Source organism: Triturus cristatus, chromosome 7, assembly GCF_964204655.1.
Source record: "Triturus cristatus chromosome 7, aTriCri1.1, whole genome shotgun sequence".
NCBI lineage: Eukaryota > Metazoa > Chordata > Amphibia > Caudata > Salamandridae > Triturus > Triturus cristatus.
Window position 1 is genome coordinate 923323437 of NC_140590.1, and position 13933 is coordinate 923337369.

Genomic DNA, 13933 nt, shown 5'->3' on the forward strand with positions numbered 1-13933 from the left:
TTTGAATATGGACAGCTTCTTAAAGAGAACCCAGATCACTTCTTCTGGGGCTATTTCGCCCAGCTTGGTGTTAAGATGATGATGACACTCTTTACTGAGTTCTGGTAAGCAGATAACCGTTTTTTGTATCTGAATCACTTTGCTTATAGGTGCCTCTTTGTACTGCCAGATACCTGGTTGATCTTTGCTTTGTAGCACTTGAGCATTATCTTGCGATTGGCTGTCGCTATTTGATGCTCTTTCAAAACCTCTCTGTATCCACCTTCAGCATCATCACTCTGTATGATGTATAGTTTACTGCCCAGTAGCACTGTAACTCTTTTTACGGGCTTCCCATCAGGTTCTTGGCCAACGATGTGTAGACTTCTCATTGAAGCTTTCGTTATTGTCAAGTGTTTCACACTTGCTGGAGTTGTGCTTTGACGCCACATACTCCAAATGACGGTTCAGCGATTCGACTGAGGCACAATGGCATGCACAAGCAGTTTGCTGGACCACGAAAAACTCTCTCGAAGTGCACTGTTCATCTACGGGTTACTTATCCCCTATCTCGTCACTAGTTGAAGCATCCTCCCCATCCTGGGTACCCCCTAACGACTACACCACACACAGAGCTTAGTATAACAAGTCTTTATTCTTCTGCTTGTAACTGTGAACTCAACATTCTGCACTTGCATTCACTTTGCTACGCTCTAATACTTATGTCACAGTTCTACAGAGTCCATTAGGTGCCAAAAGGGTTCCTTCATTGCTAACTCACACAACACCCCACTAATGTGTGTAAATTTTACTATGTTAAAAGTCTCTAGCTTACAGCTAAGGTGCCTGGATGGAGATATGATCTTTATCGGGGTTGCTTTACAGATTGTGTTGGGTGAAGCATGAAGTTTTCCCTTTGAAATATTCTGAAATTTAAAATCTGTCAGATTCCATAATAGAGCAGAGGGGCTATCCATGGTGTGTCAGAAGCACAGAGACATGCCAAAGATTTTGAGTATTATTTATACACTTCCAGTCCGGGGAAAGCATCAATAAGAGAAGAAAGTTATTTCTGTTAGCGACTGGGACACGCTAGTTTGCTTTCAGGCGCTACATGATCTGCTTAAAATTAGATAACATGTATGTCCAAACTAGCACTGACCCTCATTGGCATGTTCTAAGATGAAGTCAGAGCATTAGACTAGCACTCAATGTATAATATTGGAGTAAGTCATTGTGTAAATTAGCTACACCTCAATACCCTCACTGCCTTATTGAAGTACATTGTTTAAATTGCTACAAACCAGAGTCTCTGGAGTTCAGAGGATAACAAACCAGCCATGCAGCTTGCATCAGTGTGCTTTTATATTCCAAAGCATTAGTTAACATCCCATATTCATACATTTTTAATGGTGACCATGCCTGACTTCATGATCACAACATATGGATATTTATATTGAAAATGACCAAATTGATTTCAAATACCTGTTCTAGTGTTTAATTTCTGAAACATTAAAAACAAACTCATGAGACATCTGTATTTTCTAGGCCAGAGATAAATTAATTAATTAAAGTATCTTGCCAATAGACCTGATTGGAACTGTGTGAACAGCTAGCAGTTCGAAGGCGTCTGGAACAAATATCAGGATGAGAGAAAGAGTTGTTAGAGAGAAACTCTTTTCTGCCTTGAATGTGTGAATCATCCATGTTGTCCCAATTCATTTAGCAAAACAGGTGTCCCCAGACAATCGTTGAAGGAGGGCGGTCCCAGTAAGGTTCTGAAAAATACATATAGTTTTGGAGGGAATAATTGGCTTTTGTAGTAGTTATTTTACGTTTTGTGAGAGCCTTTTCCCTATAAAGATTCTACTTGTCATTTGTATTTTTGGCAGATGTCTCCGTGGGATATCAACAAGGTTCTCAATGTTCTGTTTTTCCTGATTCGTTCAGATAAAGATAAACTTATCTATATATCTGCCTCTATTTACTTTTACATTTGGAAACATTTTGGAAATATAGAACTTTTTGAGTGAACTTTGATGTTGTATATTATGGCTGCCTGGCATTTGGGTCTGCAGACTTACATCCAGCTGAATTTTTAAAAAGTAAACGTTTTCCTAATGAAGCTTTCATCTGTTGCAGATTTGCATGTGTGCTAAAATGCTATTGTTTTATGAGTGTATTACATATGGGTTTGAATCATATATGCCTTTGCATAACACCAATACGCTGGAGGCATCCAATTGCAATGGCACCTTTTATCAGCTAAATACATGTGGATATATACCAGTCACAGGTTTATTTTTCCGAATAAATAACTAAATAAATAGGGATTCTACAAAAAGAGCAAAAACATAATTATGGATAATTGCAGACAGAAATCTGTAAAACATATTTACCATTCATTGGAGCCCTAGATATAGCTGTCTTGGAAGCAAAGCCCACAGTACTATAATTTTGAGTAGAAGTGAGTGTGCTATACATAAATAATCTCCTCATGTGGCAGAGTTTAATTTTTCCTAAGATAGTGCTACAAAACAAATTTTCGGGGTGTTCAAGACAAGGAGAGGAGAACCAATGAAGATAATATTGCAGAGCCAATGGCAATTAAAACCATGGACGCTTTCCAAGTCTTTCCTCTATAATCCCGCACTTGAAATTACATGCTTCAGGATTGTATTGAGCTAGGCCTCCAGGGCTACTGAAACCTCCATCACTGCCTGAGATCTGCAGGCTAACTTGGGATGTTTTTCTCCTGGAAGCTGTTGATTTAAAAGGGTACTGTGATTCCAGAGCGAGGTACCAGCATGTGTTGGATTTTCAGATTACTGTGCGTGTTGCTAGTTTTAAATGGACTTGATGATAGTTTTTAAAACTTTCAAGCCATGATTCACACCGGAACACAGCTTGACATCCTTGCAAAGGCTCTCATTTTTAACCTCATCACCACTGGACACAGCTTGTATCAATTGAAGGCCTTTAACCCAGATAATTATCAATAACAAGATGTGCTGTTCCTAGCAGGGCGAGCGGGTGAGACAGAAGGGGGGAGTATAGCTCCAATAAGGAGCAAGGGCCCTCACACCACGGGAGGTGTCATGCTTCATCATAGGGCAGCTCCTCTTTGGGCCAGCACTGCATTGCCCAATGGGACCCACACGGGGGCTTTTTGCCGGAGAAATTTTACCTGCGTGTTCTGCCGTTGATGAAGGGTGTGTGTGTGGGATCTGTGGTGTATGTACAAAAGTGAGTAGAGTGTGGGGTGAATAGAGTTCAAAATAACTATAGGAACTCGCTGAGTTCACTTTATTTTGCGGGTTCCATGTTATGATTAAAAACCTGTGATGCTTATTAGGGGAGATTGTCAACGGTCTAGTCAAGCGTAATGGATCAGGAAAGTGGTCAACATGTTTCATGCCATGTTGGTCATATCGATCATCGTGGCATTTCGTCAGGCCTTAAGTACCCAATTTTCTACTCAAAGAGGGATGGTGAGTATAAATGTGTATAAACTTATAACCATACCCTCAACAGAATACCCCATCTGCAACCAGGTTCCTCATGAGTAGGGACCGTGGTGGTGGTAATGAGGGGCCACCGCTCCAGAGTGGCGGGACGCTCACTAGTGTCACTGACGACTCAGTGATAGAGGTCGAGTAGCCCAGTTAACCTACCCTCCGTCATTCCAGAGGGTCATTAATGTCTAAGGGCCCTCACAAATTGCATATGACCTCATGGAGCCAATATTAAATATAGCTATTTAGATCGGTCCTTTTTTTTAATTCTGAAAAATAATTATTTAATGGGACAAACCACCTCACTCGTGCTGCATTCATGGGGTCTAGTTCTCTTGCATTTCATCACCACTAAAACAAGCTTGAAGGGTGCCTTAAATCATAAAATTATTTTGGTGATTCTGACAGCAAAAGCAAACTCTCTTTCATATAATAATTTTATATTTTATTTGCAATTACCTTTGGATTTGTCTCAGGAGTGTCTTCTGTGTGAAAAAGAAATTTCCTCTGCCCTGAAGAACTCAAGTTGACAAACACTTGCAAGCAAGGGTACTGCAATGTCCTACAGCAGTCTTGGCTGCAGTCAGAGGACCAGGTTTCATTGCCCTTTATAGTAGCTTGGAGCAGCGTGCACTCTAATTCTTCTGACCAAACACTGGAAAAACAAGACATCATTTCAATTCAAATGACTAAAATGAAATTATCTTAATAGTACTCAGACCGTAATACAAGATCATCATAGAAAGTCAAAGATTTAGTGTTAAACTTTGATGAAAATCCGGGTTGCACTCAATTTTCTCCTCTCTTGTCTCTTTCTGCCTAGTTGCCCTTTTGTGTATGAGACACTACATTTTAATGTTAAACCCTGTGATATCGTTATCTGCTAAGGATGCAATATTGTCTTAAAATGTGACTCAAAGTAACTTTGCTGTTATGATAAGTTTTTTAATGCAGATTATTTTGTCTATTGCATGATTTTCTAATTTACAAATGGTTGCTCCCCACCTGCTAGATCTGGCTTTGATTTACCAAGCAGCAGTCAGCATAAGTAATGCACACAAACTATTGCAGCTGCTTGACTGACCCATGCATAGTAAAGTATTAGGCATGCAACTAATGTTTTGAAATGGATTGGTTGCCAGGAATCTATTGGTAGAAAGGGGGGACATGATAAAGCAAGTATGACATTCTTCTGCTTTTCCACCCACGTGGGTGCTTGAGTGTATTTCATGCACATTTCTTTAAAGCAGGGCAGGCCTGGAAACCAAAACCAGCACTGGCAAAGAAGTTCAACCAGCCCCTGATTGAAGCGGGTCATGACTAGATTGTGGCCACTCGGGGTGTGCTTGCATCACTATGCTCATACTATCCTGAAAACAGATCCCTAGCCTGCAATCTATCAGAGAAATGCCAGAGTGATAGAACAGCCCGTCTAGCCCTGCATTGGAGACCTGCGCTCTGACGAACCAAAGATTTTATTGACAATGTGTAGTAATATATTTTGTCTATGATTGTTATAGATTGTTCTCTATGTCATCAATTTGTATGGTTGGAATGCTCCTTGTTGCTAACCGCTAAGTGTGACTTTGACTCAGCCCCAAACCTTTACTCTTCTTGCACCCAGCCGAAAACTGCTGTCTGTGTCACTTTGCTTTTCTCGGATCCAGCACACAATTTTTACTTTTTTGGGATTGAGCCAAACACTGCTATGTGTGTGTTTTTTTACCTTTGAATCTGTTTTGATAAAACATATTGCTCGCACACCGCCTTCTTTCAAAACACATCAAAGGCCCTCCCTCTCCCACACTCTCTACACAAGCTTACCTCTCAGCATTGTTGCAGCTCTCGTGAAGGCCCGCAGCAGCTCTCCCTGCATCATAGCAACAGTCACTGCAACAGCCGATGTGCGCCTGCGCTTTCCTCTCAGATCGTCACGTCCAGCCACGACCCGTGGAGGGAGTTCCGTAGGGCGGAAAGGCGGGGCAGGGGAGGGGCAGCGTGGGGGGTACTAAAAACCGGAATATGGATAATTGGAGGTAAGTAATCAATTAAATAAATAAAACGAATTTCGTAGCGTGCGCTGCATCGCAATTTGCGATGCAGGGCGCGCTACGAAATTCGTTTTATTTATTTAATTGTTTACTTACCTCCAATTATCCATATTCTGGTTTTTAGTACCCCCCCACGCTGCCCCTCCCCCACCCCGCCTTTCCGCCACACGGAACTCCCTCCACGGGCCGCGGCTGGTCACGTCACGTAACGTCCTCACGTTGGCAGCTTTCTTAACTGTTTGGGTCAACCTGCATCTATTTCCAGCATCGCCAAGTTGTTCTTTGAAGACACTCACATCTAATTTTGGCACAAATGCTGGTGCGTGCATCTCACTACATCGTTCATGTCTTTGTTTACCTCCCTGGTATCCTACTACTATTGCTTCAGTTCACGTTCATCCAACCATAAGAGATGTACGATCTGAGGAACAGCTCTTTTCCTTTTCATTTGTTGTGATACACACACCCTCCTTTAATTTACATTATTTCTAGTGGTATCATATACTGTGTGTCACTCTGTGATACACACACCTCTTCTTCTTCATCAACCAAGGTCAACAGTGATACACACACTTCACACTTGGAAACACAAATTAACAATTTATCCTGTGTTTACAATTTTGCTTTATATAGCACTCTTCATGTGTATTTTTGTCTTTCAAGCTTAAGTATTATTTAATATGTGTACCATGCAAGCTGTAAACCCCCTCCTGCATTTTTAGATACCCCAGGTATAAATATTGTATGACGCCTTTGAAACGTACCTAGGGGCAATAGGGGCCTCCAGATATAGTGTCAACAGGAAAAACTGTGTTTTACTTCATTCACTAGGAGTTGAAGGTAGATCCATCTTTAGGCACTAACCTAATCTGTCACCTGAAGGCAGCGATGGAGTAGATTAATATCATGAGACTATGCCTAAACGTAAGAATAGGTTTGATAAACAGCACAGTCTTATGGTTCTCATACACAAGCTTTTAAAAAGAAAACAGAGTGAAGAAGAGGATGTGGACTCATACATTTCGGTTTTGCGGAGGTTGGCAGCAAATTTGAAAATTTCACCGATCAACTTATAACAGATCAGTTTGTTTGCCAATGTAAGGACAAACACATCAGGCAAAAACTGTTGAGTTTAGGAGATCCATTGTTGGGTGAAACCAGTAAGATCGCTAAGAACATTGAAATTTCATTGTTCTCTTTGAAGGGACTAGACGACAAGAGTACCAGGTCTTAACAGCATGGAGGGCTCCTCCGTTGGAGTGGAGTGGCTTTGTCCTACTTAAATTCCCCCCCAAAGCCCAAATTACCCTTTTATTTGTCATCATCCCGCACTGAACCGAGCATCAGGATGGGGTAGAGTCTGCTGAGTGACAGAAGGAGGAATTGTGGGCAGAGTGCTGCCTTTGCACTGTTTAAAGTGTGCATGTCTCTGGCCAGTGGTCTTATGACCGCCAGCCAAACATGTACACTTTAAACCTCTCAACTCAGCCGTCTTAGGACAGTGAGGTTGAGAGCAAGTGCAGGCCTCCAGAGCACTGGGGAGCGCCGAATGAGGCCCCTTCCACCCATCAGGGCACTGCTCTCACGCTGGTTAGCAGCCGCACCAGGAATGTTCAAGGGAGCTACAGCATCCAGTTCCTGTGGGTGTAAGAAGTCCAAAGCGGAGGACGTTATGTTTGGTAAGTTTTTCTTTTTCATTTTATTTGCGTGTGAAATAATTTTCACTGCTGCTCAGAGCAGTGGGTGGACTGGTCCTCATTGGCAGCCATTCCATGTCACCTGCTCTTGGCTTCCCTGAAAAAGCCTGAAGAAAATGTCCCTATTTCCCTCTAAAAAGATTCTCCTTCTTGGATATACAACTCACCCTTACAGCATTCTATTGCCTTTCCCACTGTGCACCTGCATTGTCCAATTCTCAAAACTATAGAACGTCCTGCAGATGGAAATGTTCACTGTTGACAGAGGTGGCCATCTTAAACTTCATCTGAGGGGACTTGGAAATCTTTATCCACCATCCCAAATGGAGAGGTTATCCAACTTGAAATGTGAATTGTAAAACTTTGAGAATGTTCATGCTCTACTCATATTGTAACCTTCAGTGTTACTTATTAGACTTTGCCGGACATTCTGTTGTGTTGTAATGTTTTTTTTAAATAGTCCATTTCTATCTTCTTCGTATGTCCATTTCTATCTTCTTCGTATGTCACATGACAGTCTGCCTGGTAACACTTCAAATTCTAATTCTGCTAATTTGATTTGAAGTTGTGCATGTTTTATGTCTTTTTTTACCTAGCAAATATTACAGTTACAAACTAGGTAACTTTCATACAAAAACGAAATTAATCTTTTCAAGAGTTGTTTCTGATATACATCTAATACCATATTTATAACTTACCCCTTGAGATAGGATCCCAGTGTGGTAAATCCAAATATAAGGTACATCATCACAGAACATAAGATCATCCCTTGTCCCAGGCGTATAGCTCGAATCTCGCCCCGCTTATATGCAGTGAAGAGCTTTTTTCCCGTCCTGAGCTGAGCTTTAGCCATTTTTTTAATGTGTTCGTTCACTCATATTGTGTGTCGTTGTTATTTCTAAAGGAGACAGAAAGTATAAAGATACTAAGAGCAAAGAATATCATTGATAATTGACAGCCTACGTCTTAATGGTTTAGTACAATAAAAGAAATATTAATCCGGAACCTTCAATTAGTACATGGTAGAAAATAAAACATTCTGACTGAGAGGATGTACAAGAGGAACTTTTTTGCATCTGGTACCAAGATCATGAAGAAAGTAATGTCCTTATGTGAGAGAAGTAGCACACATTTAGTGACCGTAAGCTTAATGTAAGGCAAACAAGTTGTCATCACTCCTAGAATGGGAATCAAATTAGCAGAATCCAGATTTATGTGTGCCATTTGACAGACTTACCGATACTCTACTTATGTGGCAGGAAAGGGAAGGCAAAAAAGAAAGAAGGGATAGGAATAAGGATTTGAGGCAGACAAATAAAATATTTTGGAACTGAAATAAAATGAGAACTTATTGGAATCCCAAATGCTTGACAAGCAGGTTTCACCCTGTGAACACATGTAATATTTAATCAATTACAAACTGCTTCACATATGTGTTCAAAATGGTAAGGAGAGTGCATTAGACCTGTCATTCTTAGGATGGTCATTCCACCAACTTTTTGCCTTTTGCCTCCCATTTTAGCCGATTGGCATGTACCTTTATGTTTTGAATGCCCTAGTAGTGACAAACAGCCTATTTCGTTTTCACAACTGTGAGGCCTTCCACTCTCATTGGCCAGCATTGGGAATTACATAATATACTTTTAAGCTGTAATTCCTGATCAGAGAGGAGTATCTTTTTCATGTGTGATATGCTTGGAATGGTAATGATAAATACACCTTACTCGTCAAGTTGGATTTAACATAACTGTTTTAGAAATGCCACTTTTAGAAATAGACCAGATATTGACAGGATGAGAGCCTGTGTATAACTGTGCACTGTTCACAAAGTGTCTAATCTGACACTATACAATTTTTGAAAGCATAATGTGTTTAATTTTCAACACAGAAACAAGACATTCTCTAGAACTTTTCACAATATTTGGATGTAAAACAGCGAGTAAAGATATTGCGGTTTGTACCAAAACAAATTCATGTCATGTAAGCATAAAGAACTCGGTTACATACAGGAATCATGTGTAACATTACTTCAATTTACATGTAATGAACATTTGATAATGCAACAAAATTACAACACAACAGAAATGTAAATGCCCAATGCATTTCGGAACCAGCCGGTTCCTTCGTCAGGGGCCAATCTGAAAAATAAAGAGTAAACCATTTTGCTGGTGAGTGCAATTTGCTTAGGGCTCAATCTCTAGAACTCTAATGATGAACAAGCGTGTCTCAAAAAGAGTTACCTGTTCGTATGTGCTATTAAATGTGCTCTGAAAAAGATAAAGATGTGACCAAGTCAGCAACAACCGGGGCTGTAAGGTGTACGTGAAAGATGACAGCAGATAATTGCCAAATTCACGCTTACCTGTTTATGAGGAACCTCGTGATTCTGAAAATGGAAAGAACGAACCATGTGGGGTTAATGAAGCTAACAGAACCTGGGATGAAATAAGTGTGCTCAATTATATTGGTTCCCGAGGAGATAAAATCTTACCTCTGACGAGATGCTTTTAGGAGCTGTGTGGAGAATAAATGGAAGATATCAACAAAACGTGCCGTGTGAAATAAATGGAGCTAACGGGAATTACGATTTGTGCAGTATTCACAATTTACGAGCGTTTCCAAACAGGTAAAAATCTTACCTCTAGAAAGATGTTTAATGAGCTGCGGAGAAAGTAAAGAAAGCGAGGTTTTAGAATCAACGCGTGACCAAAGTTAACGGATAGCTCGGCCACCGCAAATACCAGTGGCGGAAACCTTACCTAAAAGGTACTTCGGGACAAGAGTAACCGACGATTCTCCTCACGGGATAGATGGGTGCAAAAAGTCAAATTTGAGGATGCTATTTCAAGGTAGAAACCGGAACACAAACCGGAAGTGCTCGACATAGACAGCGGACAATTGGGGACAGATGCAATCAGCTAAGTGTTTCTAACTAAACGGACGCACGGAAGCGCCATCTTGGAACGGAGTCAAAAGACTTCCAGGAGAATTAGCAGATACACCAGGGTTCATGAGATGCTATAGTTATAGAAATGAAAATAGTAGGAGAAGAAAAGCAAAATCCTCAGAGAAAAGTATGCATCGTTTACGATTGTAGACACGCAGTCGGAAAAGCAAGCAGAAAGTCTAAGAAGCTGACATTCCTGCCTAGAACTTGTAAACAAATGGCACAATTTCGGTTCAAAGAGAAACTGCAGTATACGAAGAACTGGGAATTCAGCCTCTACGGTTGAGACTAAACCTCGTGTTATACGAGACGAACATATAAGGAGTGTGGGTGTAAGGCGGACACCAGTCATGCTAACCAATTGGAAATTGATGTTGCACTGTACAAGTTTATGCGGACATTACGCTTACGTCACTATTTTTCTAACATTGTGGCCACAGATGCAACCCCAGAAACCGGTAAACTGACGAAATTTAAGCCCCGCAGTACTTTCCAAGCCCCAGTGTCCCACAAGATGCTGGACACATTTGAGATCATGGTCAAAAAGGACATACAAAATTTGACTCTTCGCTCGAACACACACCAGAACCTGACGAATAAAGAAAGAATCACACTGAGAACCCTTGCAAACAACCCAGACATCACCATCCAACCCGCTGACAAGGGAGGCTTCTTAGACTTTCTGCTTGCTTTTCCGACTGCGTGTCTACAATCGTAAACGATGCATACTTTTCTCTGAGGATTTTGCTTTTCTTCTCCTACTATTTCCATTTCTATAACTATAGCATCTCATGAACCCTGGTGTATCTGCTAATTCTCCTGGAAGTCTTTTGACTCCGTTCCAAGATGGCGCTTCCGTGCGTCCGTTTAGTTAGAAACACTTAGCTGATTGCATCTGTCCCCAATTGTCCGCTGTCTATGTCGAGCACTTCTGGTTTGTGTTCCGGTTTCTACCTTGAAATAGCATCCTCAAATTTGACTTTTTGCACCCATCTATCCCGTGAGGAGAATCGTCGGTTACTCTTGTCCCGAAGTACCTTTTAGGTAAGGTTTCCGCCACTGGTATTTGCGATGGCCGAGCTATCCGTTAACTTTGGTCACGCGTTGATTCTAAAACCTCTCTTTCTTTACTTTCTCCGCAGCTCATTAAACATCTTTCTAGAGGTAAGATTTTTACCTGTTTGGAAACGCTCGTAAATTGTGAATACTGCACAAATCGTAATTCCCGTTAGCTCCATTTATTTCACACGGCACGTTTTGTTGATATCTTCCATTTATTCTCCACACAGCTCCTAAAAGCATCTCGTCAGAGGTAAGATTTTATCTCCTCGGGAACCAATATAATTGAGCACACTTATTTCATCCCAGGTTCTGTTAGCTTCATTAACCCCACATGGTTCGTTCTTTCCATTTTCAGAATCACGAGGTTCCTCATAAACAGGTAAACGTGAATTTGGCAATTATCTGCTGTCATCTTTCACGTACACCTTACAGCCCCAGTTGTTGCTGACTTGGTCACATCTTTATCTTTTTCAGAGCACATTTAATAGCACATACGAACAGGTAACTCTTTTTGAGACACGCTTGTTCATCATTAGAGTTCTAGAGATTGAGCCCTAAGCAAATTGCACTCACCAGCAAAATGGTTTACTCTTTATTTTTCAGATTTGCCCCTGACGAAGGAACCGGCTGGTTCCGAAATGCATTGGGCATTTACATTTCTGTTGTGCTGTAATTTTGTTGCATTATCAAATGTTCATTACATGTAAATTGAAGTAATGTTACACATGATTCCTGTATGTAACCGAGTTCTTTATGCTTACATGACATGAATTTGTTTTGGTACAAACCGCAATATCTTTACTCGCTGTTTTACATCCAAATATTGTGAAAAGTTCTAGAGAATGTCTTGTTTCTGTGTTGAAAATTAAACACATTATGCTTTCAAAAATTGTATAGTGTCAGATTAGACACTTTGTGAACAGTGCACAGTTATACACAGGCTCGCATCCTGTCAATATCTGGTCTCTATCACAGTAGGAGAGGACAAACTCCTACATAACTGTAACACCGCTGTTTTTACTAATGGAGAACTATTGATAAAATTGGTTCAATACCGGAGTGCTCTCCCCACATAACCGCTGTTTCACTTTTAGAAATAGGCCATTTCTCTGTACCTACTACTCTTTGTGCTTGGTAGCCTGTCTCCACTACACGTCTGGGCTGGGTGACAGCTATGCTTTCTGCATTCTGTCTATGCAGCCCCAAACACATTCATCTGCATTCTGATAGCCTTCCTGGGCAGGAAGAGGGAGAGGTGTTTCACGCTTACATCTGAATGGGCTGTGTCCTGTCCTCACACAAAGCACTAATTTTCCTCCTAGGGTAAGCCTGGCATACAGGGCTGGGCTGAAAGGGATCCTTGTGAACTTCAAAGAGTTCCTGTGAAGTCACTTCCTACACAAAAGGCACTTTTGGGTATAAGCACTGGGACTCTGACCCTCTAAAATCATAACACTTCTTGATCTTGAACTGAACCTCTGTTAGAAGGCCTGCTGACCTGCTTTAAGAACTCAAGGGACTGAATTTCTGAAAAGACTGCTTTTCTGTTTGTTACCCTGCTGCCTGCTGCTCCCTTACTCTGCCAGAAGGAGAGCTGGACTCTGCCTTCCCTTCAAATGATATCCAAGGGCGTGTTGACTTGCCTACTGTTTTCTGAAGTCTCAGGGACACAAAAGACGTCCTACAATTCTGCTGGTGCTGCTGGATCCTGCCTTCTGTGAGTCACACTCTTGCCAGAGGTGCCCGCTCGACGATCTGGGCCTCAGAATTGAGATCCACAGACGTTTTCAACATCAATAGGTACTGGGCCCCTGAAATCAAGCTTTTTAACTCTTTACGACTATGAACGGGCCCGTTCGCACTAGGGATGCACCACTTACTCAAAGGATCATAGCGAGCCACCACAACATCATGAAAGAGGGAGGACAGCAATGCACCATATCTAGCAAGATATAATGTATTCATGTCCTCTGCCTGAGCTGGCACATAATTAGCAGCCTACCGCGAACTAAGGCACCCTTGCGTCATGGTGCAAGTGTGCCTCTGTTGTAGGCAGGATTGTTTTTGTGCAGGAAGGTGTCCCTTCCTGCACAAAAACAATCCTCACAGGCATTTTACTCTTTCTATGTGTGCTGCAGAGTGCAGCACACATAGAAATAAGAACAAATGAGGAGACATAAAGATATTTCTCCTCAATATGCCTCACCTGGAGAGGTGTAGCATTTTGACGCATTCTCAGGTCTGCCACTAATGGTAAATCTTGGAATGCGCCAAAATCAATGGGTGGATCAGTGGGAACACACATGCTTTGCTCATGGAATGCCTCCCTGGGGCAGAGTAACGTAAGGCAGTGATTTGTGCTACCTTGTGTTATTCTTGATTTATCACACCTTGCAGGGCACTTAAGGTGGCCTTGCATAGCATGACACATCTTACTTATGTTTTGTGTCACCCTTGTGTGGTTCAAGGACAAAGCAAAATCTTGAAAAATATGGCACAGGGTTTCCTACCACATTTAGAGTTAGGGGACTACTTATCTTTCAGTGGTCGAGCCTCGGTCAAATATTCTCTTGGAAGTAACCAAGAGGTGGGCGACCATCTGCTGGAATGCAGGACTGCTTTGCCCATGCCATCTAAAAACTGCCCTGGCATTTCAGTGGTGATTTTTCCTATTTGGCTTGC

The 13933-nt window shown here is 41.5% G+C and overlaps 1 protein-coding gene across 1 annotated transcript in view; it reads right to left on the minus strand.

Annotated features, from left to right (window-relative positions):
* Positions 1–13933, minus strand: part of KCNMB1 (potassium calcium-activated channel subfamily M regulatory beta subunit 1) — a 56888-nt gene that overhangs the window by 25961 nt on the left and 16994 nt on the right. The window contains exons 2-3 of the mRNA XM_085614453.1: positions 7941–8140; positions 3954–4149 (exon numbers count right to left, since the gene is read on the minus strand). Of these exons, the coding sequence (XP_085470579.1) occupies positions 3954–4149; positions 7941–8095 (351 nt within the window). The 5' untranslated portion in view covers positions 8096–8140. The remainder of the gene's footprint in view (positions 1–3953; positions 4150–7940; positions 8141–13933) is intronic.